This window comes from Grampus griseus (genome assembly GCF_964374135.1).
Source record: "Grampus griseus genome assembly, chromosome: 2".
Classification (NCBI taxonomy): Eukaryota; Metazoa; Chordata; class Mammalia; order Artiodactyla; family Delphinidae; genus Grampus; species Grampus griseus.
The window spans coordinates 2,035,366-2,049,082 of NC_139018.1; the positions used below are offsets into that span (position 1 = coordinate 2,035,366).

The 13,717-nt window shown below is 46.6% G+C and overlaps 1 protein-coding gene across 1 annotated transcript in view; it reads right to left on the minus strand.

Moving 5' to 3' along the window:
• Positions 1 to 13,717, minus strand: part of COA8 (cytochrome c oxidase assembly factor 8) — a 36,480-nt gene that overhangs the window by 3,250 nt on the left and 19,513 nt on the right. Inside the window, exons 2-4 of the mRNA XM_082649075.1 lie at positions 8,743 to 8,940; positions 7,982 to 8,045; positions 41 to 131 (exon numbers count right to left, since the gene is read on the minus strand). Coding sequence (XP_082505201.1) covers positions 41 to 131; positions 7,982 to 8,045; positions 8,743 to 8,940 — 353 coding nt within the window. The remainder of the gene's footprint in view (positions 1 to 40; positions 132 to 7,981; positions 8,046 to 8,742; positions 8,941 to 13,717) is intronic.

Consider the following 13,717-nt stretch of genomic DNA (forward strand, 5'->3'; position numbering starts at 1 on the left):
TTGTGATATTCAAACTTTCAGGAAAAAAGTAGACACCCACCTGTTATAATACATGTGCTTCTGAAAATTTTTACTTAAAAATTCCTTGTAAAAGTCAGCCATTTCTTCTGCATTCAATGTTGCTTTTTGACCTGAAAATTAATTTCAACTTAAACATTAAGACTTAAGGGGAAGGGTTCTCCAAACAATTATTAGAGTTAACAAATGAGTTCAGCAGGGTTGCAGGATACAAGATCAATATACAAATATCAACTGTATTTCTACACACTTGCAATAAACAATCTGAAAACAAAATTAAGAAAACAATTTCATTTACAACAGCATCAAAAAGAATGAAAGGATAAATTTAAGACAGGAAGTATAAGACTTACACACTAAAAACTACAAAACATAGAAGTGAAGGACCTAAATAAATGGAAAGACATCCCATGTTCATGGTTTCAAAGACCTAATACCATTAAGGTGGCAACACTCTCCCATAATGACATATAGATTCAACACAAACCCTACCAAAACCCCAGCTGGCTTTTTTTTTTTTTCGCCCCAGAAATTGACAGGGAATTCCCTGGTGGTCCAGTGGTTAGGACTCTGCGCTCTCATTGCCGAAGGCCCAGGTTCAATCCCTGGTTGGGGAACTAATATCCCACAAGCTGCATGGTGTGGCCAAAAAAACCCAAAAAACAAACAAAAAAGAAATTGGTAAGTGGATCCTAACATTTATATAAAAATGCAAGGAAACCCAGTAGCCAAAGCAACCTTGGAAAAGGAAATCATAGTTGGAGGATTCACACTTCTTATATTCAAAACTTACTACAAAGCTACAGTAATCAAGACAGTGTGATACCAGCAGAAGAACAGGCTTACAGATCAATAGAACAAAGCTAAACCCAAACATTTATGGGCAAGTGATTTTCGACAAGGGTACCAAGACAATTCAATGGGGACAAACAGTCTTTTCAACAAACGATGCTTAGGACAACTGGATATCTACATGTAAAAAAAAAACCAGCTGAATCCCATCTCACACCATAAACAAAAATAATCTAAAGACCTAAATGTAAGAGATAAAACTATACAATTCTTGGAAGAAAACACGTGCAAATCTTCATCACCTTGAATTAAGCAATGCATTTTAGATATGGCACCTAAAGCACAGGCAAACAAAGAAAAAAATAGATAAATTGGATTCATCCAAAAAAATTTTTTTTAATTTTATTTATTTTATTTATTTATTTTTGGCTGTGTTGGGTCTTCACTGCTGCGCACAGGCTTTCTCTAGTTATGGCGAGTGGGGGCTACTCTTTGTTGTGGTGCGTGGGCTTCTCATTGCCCTGGCTTCTCTTGTTGCAGAACACAGGCTCTAGGTGCACAGGCTTCAGTAGTTGTGGCACATGGGCTCAGCAGTTGTGGCCCACAGGCTTAGTTGCTCCGTGGCATGTGGGATCTTCCCGGACCAGGGATTGAACCCATGTCCTCTGGGTTGGCAGGCAGATTCTTAACCACTGCACCACGAGGAAAGTCCAGATTTCATCAAAATTTAAACTTTTTGTGCTTCAAAGAGCACTACTGAAAAAGTGAAAAGACAACCTATAGAATGGGAGAAAATATTTGCAAATCATCCTTCTAATACCGGTCTAATATCCGGAGTATGTAAAGAACTCTTACAACTCAACGATAAAAAGAGAAATAACCCGATTAAATCCTTTAAAATAACCCAATTTTAAAGGATTTGAATAAACATTTCTCCAAAGGAGATATAAAAATGGTAAATAATGGGCTTCCCTCGTGGTGCAGTGGTTGAGAGTCCACCTGCCAATGCAGGGGATGCGGGTTCGTGCCCCGGTCCAGGAAGATCCCACATGCCGCGGAGCGGCTGGGCCTGTGAGCCATGGCCGCTGAGCCTGCGCGTCCGGAGTCTATGCTCCGCAACAGGAGAGGCCACAACAGTGAGAGGCCCGCGTACCGCAAAAAAAAAAAAAAAAAGTGTGAATTTTACGGTACGTGAATTATATCTCAGTAAAGAAAAAGAGATTTAAGGGGGAAAAATACCTTCCTCTACCATTGGACCCTAATGGTTACAGTGTAACTAGTTTTCTTCACAATTGATATATACATAGGTGTGGGATGTGTTTCAGCACACACAGGCCAATGCTTTCTGAAGTTTCTGGGTGGAGACTGTGAGCTACCAGTATATCAGCATAAGGAAAACGACGTGCTTCCTAAGTAGAACGCAGCCCGGGGCAGACAGCAGCCTAACCATGCCACTCCGCGTCAGTGCGCACACACTGAACCCGCACACACTAGGTGCTGGTGGGGACTGGCGACACACACGGACTGACCTGGTAGCCTCTGTGGTAGGAGATGCCAACCGTGACGCCCACCCTCAGGGCTGCCCCTGCCCTCCACACTCTCATGAGACTTGAAAGGCCACACAGGACAGGAACCACAGCCTGCCAAGCGGGCAGTAGGGCCCCTGTGACTCGGGATGGTACAGCAGGCCAGGGGCCAGCCTCAGGACACCCTGCAGCGGCTCAGGGGCGAAGGAATGAGACCGCAGGGAAAGAGCCCTCTGGCTTAGAAGCCCCAAGCTCCAAACAGGCATCGCACCCAGGGTCCCTGCACTTGCAGAGCACCCCCATCCAGAGAGGCCCCCGCTCTGGCTCCCCCCGGGGTTAGTCCACTCTCCAGGACTCCAGACAGAGGCCATGTTTCCTGGCTGCAAAGCTGATGCTGACACTTCAACCACACCAGGATTTTTGGGAGACAGAGACAGAGCTGGGAAGGTAACCCCAGGGCACATTTTTACAGAAACAGGAGGGAAAGTGGCCAACCCTGAACTCACACAGCACAAAGGCAAACGCAGACCGCACAGTACAATCGTGGCTGTCCCCCACGAAGACAGAAGGGCCACCTCCCAGCCGGCCTGAGCAGGGCCCCACGAGTCACCTGGACCCCCAGCGCCTGAGTGAAGAGCAGTCGATCCCACGTGTCCTCACTCCTCTGACCCGGCCTCCTGCTGGCCCTCGAGACCTCCACCTGGAAGACCCTCTCCCAACCTCCCCCTCTGCCCCCGCTCTGCGAAAACGCCACTCCTTCCCTCCCCCCGGCTTCTTTCTCCCCCGCGGTCGACACCCCGGGAGTGCAGAGTGCGTTCGCCGAGCTGCTTGTCTGCTGGTCACCCTCCCGGCCCACGCAAGGAGGTCTGCTCCACAAAGGTGAGGCCGTGGCTCTGTCTCGTCCCCAGCTGGTCCCCAGGACTAGCCTGGGATGTGGCAGGTGTTCAATAAATACCTGGAATCAATCAAGGGGTGGATGCCGATCGGGGAAAGAGAGGGACAACCAGCTGGCTGCGGCGGGGAGGGAAGCCAAAGGCTCCAAGGGAAGGTGACAGCCAGCTAGGACTCCACAGGGCGGAGAAGGGGAGCAGCATGGGCAGAGCAAATGAAGGGTGTGGAGAGGCAGAGACACGGCTGAACAGAGCGAGGGAGGAGAGGGGCAGGCAGGGCTGGAGCGCGATGCGGGCGCCACAAACGGAGCTCTCGCTTCAGGGAGCGCCCCAGAGCACGGCGTCTCCTAAGCTGCAAGCAGGTTCCGCCGGTCCTCCAGCCGGCCTCCCCTGCCTCTCACACTGACGAGAGGAGCTGAGCAGGTGGGCCGTGTCCTCCTGGCCCCGCAGGCAGCGGTTCCACGGGCCGGGCTTCCGTCCCTCGCCGGCCCTGCGGCCGGGCTGTGGCTTCTCCGGGCTCCAGGACGCAGATCACAACAGCACACCTCATAAGGCTGCTCTGAGACAAACCGAGTCGCGGTCAGGGCGGCAGGTGGGACGGGCCTGGCACAGAGGGGCGCACTCGTCACTGCCGCTGGCAGAACAGCAGGCGCCCCAGGGTTCTAAGGACAGGTCGGGGTGCCACCTTCAGCTACTGGTCTAGTTTGGTGTCCTGCCCAAACGTTGCCAGGTGGCGCTCAGCGTAAAGCAGACGCACCATAAATGTCTGCTAAGTAATTCAGGTTCCACACCTGTCAGCACTGCAGTGTGACACTGAGCTTTAGTAATACTAAGAACGATAGGCAGAACAATCTAATCTATTACACATTTACCGAAAGCCGAGTGGGTGCTTCTTAAATACCAGCTGACTTAAAGTAAATCCATCCTGATAGCACCCGACTCCAGCTGCATCAACACTTCAGCAGTGAAAGAAACGAGGCAAGAGCCCTCCCACAGCACTGCCTGCTTACACGAGATTTAATCGGGGGCAGGCAGCGCTGACGTCATGGCATTCTACTTTTCGCACTTGAAATTAAGTCAATAATGTCCTAGACTGCTGCAGAATACTCCAGTGAACATCCAGTGCGCAGTGGGCCACCTCAGCCTTATGTAACCTGAAGTGGCCGGATACTGAGATACTCTCCACTGTTGGGCAGTGAGAGACAATGCTGCAAGAACAGAGGTCTTCCCATGTTTTCCCACAGGATGAATTCTTAGATACTCAGTGGCCATAATTTCCCCGCTTCTTGGCATATGCGTACTTCATGCAACTAAATCCTTCTGGAAAAGGAGCTGGGAAAACATCTTGAGTTCAGTAAGCATAAAACAAGGCCTAGGTGCTGTTTTAATACACACTGTGAAATTTAGTTTGAGGAGTTTTTTTCTTGTAGTCACATTATTCATCTGAGGTGTTTTGCTATTTCTACAAATTTGTTAAGGCTTTTCATAAAGTCCACACGCCTCTTCATCTCTGCCACAAACGCCTCCCGCCACCTGCCGTTCACGTTTAATGTGTTTCCTGGACGTGGACCCCTTTGCCTGGCCCTCGGGTTTGCTGGGCACTGTCTGTGGAGCAGCCTCACTCCTTCAACAGAACCCCGCCTGGGCAGAGCCTCAGTCTGGCTGCTTCCTTGGACCTGGGAGGTATAAACTGAGAGGTGGAAAAAGCCTGTTTACAGCAACAGAAGGCTGAAGCAGTGGGGCAGAGAGGAGGTGAAACGAGAGGAGGGAGGATGTCCTGGGTTCCCTCTAGTGCCGGCGTCTGAGTGCAGGCCATGCCTGGGCCCGGCTCTCCCCTGGTCCTGGGTCTGAGCCACTTCGTGTCCCCTCAGCAAACTCTCCTTTCCAGGAGGACAGATCAAAGGGAGTCCTGACTAATCCAGACATTGTCAGTTTTCACGTTCCTGAATCTTTCTACCTTTACTGTCAAGCTCAGGGAATCATCCCTCCTCCAGATAATGGAGGGTCACTTTTATCGTTAGACTTTCTACAACTAGGAGCGATGTACTTAACTTTTTACTCCATAAACAACTGATTTTTAATAATTAACTTTTTCATCCGTTTGGAATACATTTGTATTACAGGGAGCATGAATCTAAATTTATCCTTTTGGGCCTAAAATAATTAGTTTCTCCAACATCATTTATTAAATGTAACTCCTCTTTCCCGGGTTCTGCGAGACCCCTGCACTCAGGTTTTACACATGCGTGCTCTGGCCCACGGGGGTGACACACCTGTCCCCCCGCCCCCAGTTCCATCACTGCAGCCTGGTAACTGTTCCATCACTGCAGCCTGGTAGCTGACAGAGCGGGCACCTCCCTTCATGAGTCCTTTCCTCAAGATACTCTTTCCTGTTTTCTTACCAAACTAATCTGAAATCTAATTAAGGCCCGTCTTTCAACACTCAGTAACGCCATCAGTAGGAACCCATGATACTCACAGAAGACAGTGGCCCGTGGGCCTCCCTGGGAACCCACTCTCCAGGTCAGGACCTAGGCCCCTCCACTTGCTCACTCTGTGACTTTGGTCAAACAACTTGCCCTCGGGATCCTCATCTACGAAATGGTAAAAGTAACAGCACCTACTTCATTGGTTCACCATGGGAAATGAAACAGAACATATGTGCAAAGGGCACAGTCCTGAGGTCGGGGCTCTCATTCTGTGCTTCGTGATGAGAGCCTGTCCTCGTCTCGATGCCCCGGCCCCTGGCCTAAGGACGGTGCTACCTAAGAAAGTCTTCCCCTCACCCCACACTTGCCTGCTCAGCGGCCAGCCAATTGGAGGAGGATTCAATGGGAGTGTGTAAATGGGAGATAAAATGTCTTGGTTGTACCTGTTTGTGGTTTAGCTTTGTATTTAAAAAAAAAAAAAAAGGAAGTAAACTTGAAAATTGTCTGTCACCATAAAAATAAAATTAAAATATTTACTGCCCCCCCCCAAAAAACAAACAAAAAACAAACAAAAACTGATAGGACATAGCACCTTTTCCTGCTCACTCCTGCCCTCCCAGACCCTCAGCGGGGCCCATGCAGCAGACAGCACACGACTGGGCCCAGCATGGGGCTAACTCCATCCTCCCCAGACCTCTATGCTAATGAGCCCAGGCAAGGCTACCACGAGCAGGTAGAGTCACAGTGCTTTAGCCCAACAAAGACCTGGCTTTGGGGGTCAACGATTTCAGGTTTTCCATCAGAATGTTCTGACAGTAGACACCTGTTTAACCAACAGAACAAAATCTTATTCAGGCCAAACATCAACAGTGAGAGAAAATGATTAAAGGTTATCCTGAGCACTAGATTCTCCATCCAAAAGAAAGGACAGCACGGTAGGCAGAGGGGACTGAATGCAGTCTGCATCCCTGACACGTGAAGCGCGGCCTGGGGAACAAGACGCGAAACAGGTAAAACAAGCCAAACAGGCAGGGGCCGGGCAGGCCTCCAATCCAGAAGGAGGAGCACGGCTGTCACTCTGTCGTCACAGGAAATCGAAAAACCTAAGCTGAGTGGCAACTGTCAGAACTGCATTTGGGGTAGAACAGACTGGCTACACTGCAAAGAATGGATTTTAGGCATGAGTTGCTAAACTACGGCCTGTAGGCCAAATCTGGCCTACCAGCTGATTTTGTAAATACAGTTTTATTGGGACAAGTTCACGCCCATTAATTTACGTATTTTCTATGGCTGCTTTCACAGAACAACAGCAGAGCTGACCAGTTGAAGGAGAGACCCATATGGCCCAGAGAGACTAAACTATTTACTATCTAGCCCTTTACAGAAAGTCTAATGACCCCTGATTTAAAGACTGGGGGCCAGGGAACCAATTAGGAAGATACTGCAATAGGCAGAGAATTAAAGCCATGTTTAAAGGACAGGGAGTAGGGACTGCCCTGGTGGCGCAGTGGTTAAGAATCTGCCTGCCAATGCAGAGAACATGGGTTCAAGCCCTGGGCCAGGAAGATCCCACATGCCACCGAGCAACTAAGCCCATGCACCACAACTACTGAGCCTGTGTTCTAAATCCCGCAAGCCACAACTAGAGGAAGCCTGTGCACAGCAACAAAGACCCAACGCAGCCAAAAATAAATAAATAAAAATAAATTTATTTTTTAAAAAAAAAGGACAGGGAGTAGCAAAGGTGCTGAGAAACACCTAAGAGGTAAATCTGGTGGAGAGATGAAGGATGAAGGGGTGGGGAGGGGCTTCCAGGATGACTCTGCAGTTTCCGGCTCATGGCCAGTGGGACCATGAACTGCCATCAGGAAGCAGGGAAGAGAAGCCAGGGCAGAAGAGACAGAGGCTGCTGAAGCCATGGGACCTCGGATATAAGCCCAAAGGTCAGAAAGAGGTCATCGATCAGAATGACCCAAAATGACGAGAGGGCTGACCTCACCCAAAGACAGGAGAGGGAGCGGGAGGAGGACAGACGTGCGTCCCACCGAGGACACGGCCTCAGAGCGCCTGCCCCTGGAGCCACGGCCTGCCCCCTGAGCTTCTCTACTTCATTCAACATCCTTTCTTTTTCGTTTCTTTTTTTTGGGCTGTGCCGAGAGGCACATGGGATCTAGTTCCCTGACCAGGGGTGGAACCTGCGCCCCATGCAGTGGGAGTGTGGGTCTTAACCGCTGGACGGCCAGGGAGGCCCTAATACTCTTTCTTCACACCTTCTCGTATAGTTACTCAAACAAAACCAGTGTTGGCAGAAAAAGAACTCACTCACCTGATTCAGCTCTCAGTTCCAGGCCTTTGGCTTTTAGTCTTGAGTCAATAAATTTTTCTTTTTCCTAAAATAAGACAGCTATCAGAATTCCCTTTCTTCATCTTTCCGTTTTTCCTTGGCTAGGACACAGCTCTCAGTGTTCTGGAGAAATCTGGATGTGGATTTCCTGAGAAGTGGCCCATCTCAAAGCCTGTTTTAAACCATCTGAGCTTAGTTAAAAGTTTCATGCTTGAAATAGGATTTGAAAATGAGATGTTTAATAACCTTTGGGAGGCACTGTTTGTTGATAAATGCAACTCCACTTGACTTAGCCTGCCCAAAGGGGTAAACATGTGTCGCCTAAGTCTTTCTTCTGGATTACAATATTTATACTCCTTTCTCGTAGTTTCTTTATGAGTATGCTATTAAGAATCCTGAATTCTCAGGAAGAATGACAACGCATCCCAGACACCCATAATTTCATAAACACACACACACAAGCGTACATACATGTGGAACCTGCAGTTCTGGTTCTGGCTCTGCTACTCTCTTTACTTCCTTGAACGTCTCAAGATCTGTGATTCTGTGAATGATCAATATTTCTTCTTTACAGTTACATACTGATTTTAAAATTCTACGCATATATACACACATACGTATGTATGGCGGGGAGGCAATGAGATGCTGCCAGATAACTGAAAGGCAAAGCAGATGCTAAAGATTTAGCACCCCCAAGTGGCCAACTGTATTATTTCTCATTCTGACCCGAAACCTAAACTTACCTTAAGAAAAGTCAAATTCTGGTTTGCCCAGAACTGTTGGTTCCATTCTTGTGTTTCTTGTCTTAATTCTCTTAACTTTTGTTCCAATGGTGATTCATTTTCAGGGATGTAGAAGTGAACAGGTCGAAGGTTTGAATATTTATCTGGGGGTCCTATCCAATCATGGCAAGATTTTCTTGGAGGGCAGAATCTTGAGACCTTTAACAAAACGCATGGCGTTACTATACAACTTAACGAATCTCTAGTATTATAAAATGAACAGTCCAGATTTATTAAAGACCCTTGTCAGCTTCCTCTTTTTAAGACTATGTGCCAGGGAATATCCAAATTAAAAGAACTATAATAAATAGCATTCACATTAATACTACACCAAACATGTTCAGCAATGGTGCTGGAATAATTCAACATACTAAAGCAGAAAAAGAATGTCAACCTGTGCTTTGTATCATATATAAAAATTAACGCAAAATGGATCAAAGACGTAAAATGTAAAATCTAAAACTATAAAACTTCTAAAACAGTAAAAATTCTACAAGCTTGGATTAGGCAAAGATTTCTTACGTACAACACCAAAAGCACAATCCACAAAATAAGAAAATAGATGAACTGGACTACACCAAAGTTAAACTCTTCTGTTCTCCTAAAGACACTATTAAGAAAATGAAAAGACAAACCACAGACTGGGAGAAAATACATGCAAATCTGTAAAAGGACTTGTTTCTAGAATATATATAGACTTTTCAAAACTCCATAATAAGAAAACACACAACCCAATATAAAACTGGGCAAAATATTTAAATAAAAGTTTCCGAAGAAGATATATAGATGACAAATAAAAGCACATAAAAATTGCTCAACATCGGGCTTCCCTGGTGGCGCAGTGGTTGGGGGTCCGTCTGTCGATGCAGGGGACGCAGGTTCATGTCCCGGTCCAGGAAGATCCCACATGCTGCGGAGCGGCTGGGCCTGTGAACCATGGCCGCTGAGCCTGCGCGTCCGGAGCCTGTGCTCCGCAACGGGAGAGGCCACAACAGTGAGAGGCCCGCGTACCACAAAAAAAAAAAAAAAAAAAAAAGCTCAACATCATTAGTCATTAGAGAATGCAAATCAAAACCACAATGAGATATCACTATACACCTATTAATATGGCTAAAAAAAAATCTGCCAAAACAAGTGCTGTCAAGGACATAAAACAATCGAGTTCTTAAATATTGCTCATGGCAATGCAAAATGATACAACCACTTGGGAAAAAAGTCAGCAGTCGTTATAAAATTAAACACACACCTAACATACAACCCAGCAGCCCCTTCCCAGGTTATTTATCCAAGATGCATGAGTACACATGTTCGCACAAAAACCTGGATATGACTGTTTAAAGTGGCTTTATGTACAACTGCCAAAATCTGGAATTAGCTGAAATACCCTTCCACTGATGAACAGAAAAACACAGCACGGCATATACATGTGACAGACACTACTCGACAACAGAGGAGACTACAGGTAACACAGATGAATCTCAAAGGCACTATGCGGATTGAAGAGGCCACACCAAAGAGGTTGCACACTGGATGGTTCTATTTCCAAGACATCCTGGAAAAGACACGTGCTGGGGTAGGGGAAGGGGGTGACTACAAAGGAATTTTCTGGGGTGGTGAAAGTGATTGATACCTTGAATTGTGGCGTACATGTCTGCCAGGAGTGAATTTTACTATATATGAACTGGACTTCAATAAACCTGATATTAAAATAAAGAGATCAGCTGAGTAATTAAAAGACTATCCATTTGTCTGTTAAAAGATCAATGTAACCACAGTCCATGGGGGGAAATAACATTCAGTTTGGAAATCTCTTATACCCTATTTTTTAAAAAGAAAGCTCTACCTATAATGGAAAATGTATAACTAAATCACTTTGCTGTACACCCGAAGGTAACACAACACTGTAAATTAACTGTCCTCCGATTTTAAAAAAGCAAAAGCTCTACTGAGCACGACGTCTACCTCCGGAACATCGGAGTGCCTCCCGCCAGTCCTCCCTCCAGAAACAACCAGAAAACTACTCAGCAGCACAGAGGAGTGAGCCACTGACAGGTGGAACACGGACAGATCTCAAAACAACATACAGAGCGAAAGAGCCAGGCACCGAAGAGGACGTTCTATGTGATTCCACTTATGTGACATTCTAGAAAAAGTAATCAGATCAATGGTAGCCCAGAGTGAGGGGTGGAGGGGATTGGAGTGATGTTCTAGATCTTACTGGGGTGGTGATGCACAGATTTACACATTTGTCACAACTCATCAAACTCGAAATGGGTGCCCTCATTTTACTATATATAAATTACACCCCAATAAAGTCAATTAAAAGAGTGGTAAAACTTACAAAGATACAAAATTACTATATTGAGCACAATTAACAGTTCTGCATTTAGAAGGCCCTTCGTTTAGGATACTTCAGTACTTCACTACCACCACTATAAGCTGCAACTTCCAAGGAACTAAAAATAGAGATGCAGGGTTTGCAAAGTTGAAGATAAAGCAGCTCTTTTTCTATCAGTAAGCAGCTTACTTATAATTTCACTTGAAAAACATAGCTTTAATAGCTAATCATTTCAGAAATTAATGCAGATAACCAGGTGCAGCTGCGTGTTTTGCAATGGCTCACTTGGCAGGAGCACCATGGGAGGAAAGGAGAGGCCAAGCAGAAGCTCAGCTTGGTGTACAGTCCTCAGCGTTCCTCTCCCTGGTGTGGGTCTGACCATCTTCTGGTCCCTGGACTCAACCCTGGACAATTAGAGTAAAGAACCAAGTGGAGACTGAGAAAGGAAACCAAGTCACTCTTCAGGAAACACAGTCAGTTAGTTTTCGCTTTGACGGCTGCCACTAAGCACCACCAACCTACACCGAGCATCCCAAGAACTTGGCATTAACTGAAGGAGACTGCTAGATGCAGCACTACCCGTCGGCCCTCTCCTTGTCTTGGATGCTATGACCTTCCTAAGTCTTCTAAATTCCCAGGCAGTTTAAAAATAGGAAGAATTTAAAACATGACAAGGATGGCAGCGGGTTTGGTCGGGAAGTGGGTTACAAAGCTCGGTGTGGCCACCTAGCGAGGATAGTTCAGACCACAGAACACCTGAGGAGGTTACATCAGCTCTGCCATCACCGCTCAGAGTTCAGCAGGTCAAGTTATATTACAAAATATGCAGGGACATCCACTCATGCAAAAAGCTTCTCCTTACACCTGAGAACACAGAGTTTCTGAGTTATAACACATTATAGCTCTGCCTTTAGGACAACACTGGCATTTATAATATTTTATTAAAAATCTGTGGCATGTTCAGCTCAGCATTAGAATGCTTACTATTTGGGGACTTCGCTGGTGGTCCAGTGGTTAAGACTCCACGCTCCCAGTGCAGGGGGCCTGGGTTCGATCCCAGGTTCAATCCCTGGAACTAAGATCCCACATACCTCAACTAAGCGCCACAACCAGAGGAGCCCGAGGGCCGCAACAAAGATTCAGCGCAGCCAAAAATAAATAAATAATTCTTTTAAAAAAAGGAATGCTTACTATTTAGAAAATTATTTTGAGTCTAGAATAAGTGAATGAGCAGGAAATGTTGAAAAGTACATATGATTCCCTCAGACTCTCAAAACATTTCTAGAAAAGTATCTTTTAAACAAAATTTCAAAATTTTAAGGACCCTTGACAGATTATGTAAAAGCAAACAGCATTTTTTTTTTTTTTTTTGCGGTACGCAGGCCTCTCACTGTTGTGGCCTCTCCCGTTGCGGAGCACAGGCTCCGGATGCGCAGGCTCAGCGGCCATGGCTCACGGGCCCAGCCGCTCCGCGGCATGTGGGATCTTCCCAGACCGGGGCACGAACCCGTATCCCCTGCATCAGGGAAGCCCAGAATACAGCATTTGACTGGGGAGAAAAAAAGACTGATAGAGGCCTTGCCTGGTGGCGCAGTGGTTAAGAATCCACCTGCCAATGCAGGGGACACGGGTTCAACCCTGGTCCGGGAAGATCCCACATATCGCGGAGCAACTAGCCCGTGAGCCACAACTACTGAGCCTGGGCTCTAGAGCCCGTGAGCCACAACTACCGAGCCCACGAGCCACAACTACTGAAGCCCGCACGCCTAGAGCCCATGCTCCGCAACGAGAAGCCACCGCAATGAGAAGCCCGCGCACCGCAACAAAAAGTAGCCCCCGCTCACCGCAACTAGAGAAAAGCCTGCGCGCAGCAACAAAGACCCAACGCAGACAAAAAAAAAAAAAAAAAAAATTGATAGAAAATGTCCAATCACTAAAAAGAACCTATGTAGTAATGAGTTAAAGATTTGGTGACAAGTAGAATATGCCCTAAAATTCACTCAAATTTACACATCAGTAATGGAGCTTAAGAAGCTGGAGGAGGTCCCAGGGGAATGCAAGGAAGGGTCCTTCAGGCCTGTTCTGGGGGGACATGACCACTCTGAGGGAGTGGAGAGGAAGAGCCATTCTCTGAGGCTGTGGCGGTATGGGGGCTGCAGGGACAGAGGAACGGGAGAAGGCCTGGGGACAGCGTTGAGGAACCAGTGGATGGAGCCGCCCCCCGGGCAGTGGTGTGCCCTTAAATGTTTAATGGCTGGGGGACGCATGTGGTTATAACTTCACTGATATCAGGATGTGCAGCACACACTTTACAAATAATAATAAAACATACGATACCTTTCCTCATAAATTTTACATAGCCGATTGATTCTCACAAACCGCTTTCATTAATTTTTAACAACTTTAGTGATATATAATTCACATACTACAGGGACTTCCCTGGTGGCGCAGTAGCTAAGACTCCGCGCTCCCAATGCAGGGGTCTGGGTTTGATCCCTGGTCAGGGAACTAGATCCCACATGCCGCAACTAAGACCCTACACAGCCAAATAAATAAATATTTTTTTAAAAAACAGTATTACTATAAAATTAACCCTTT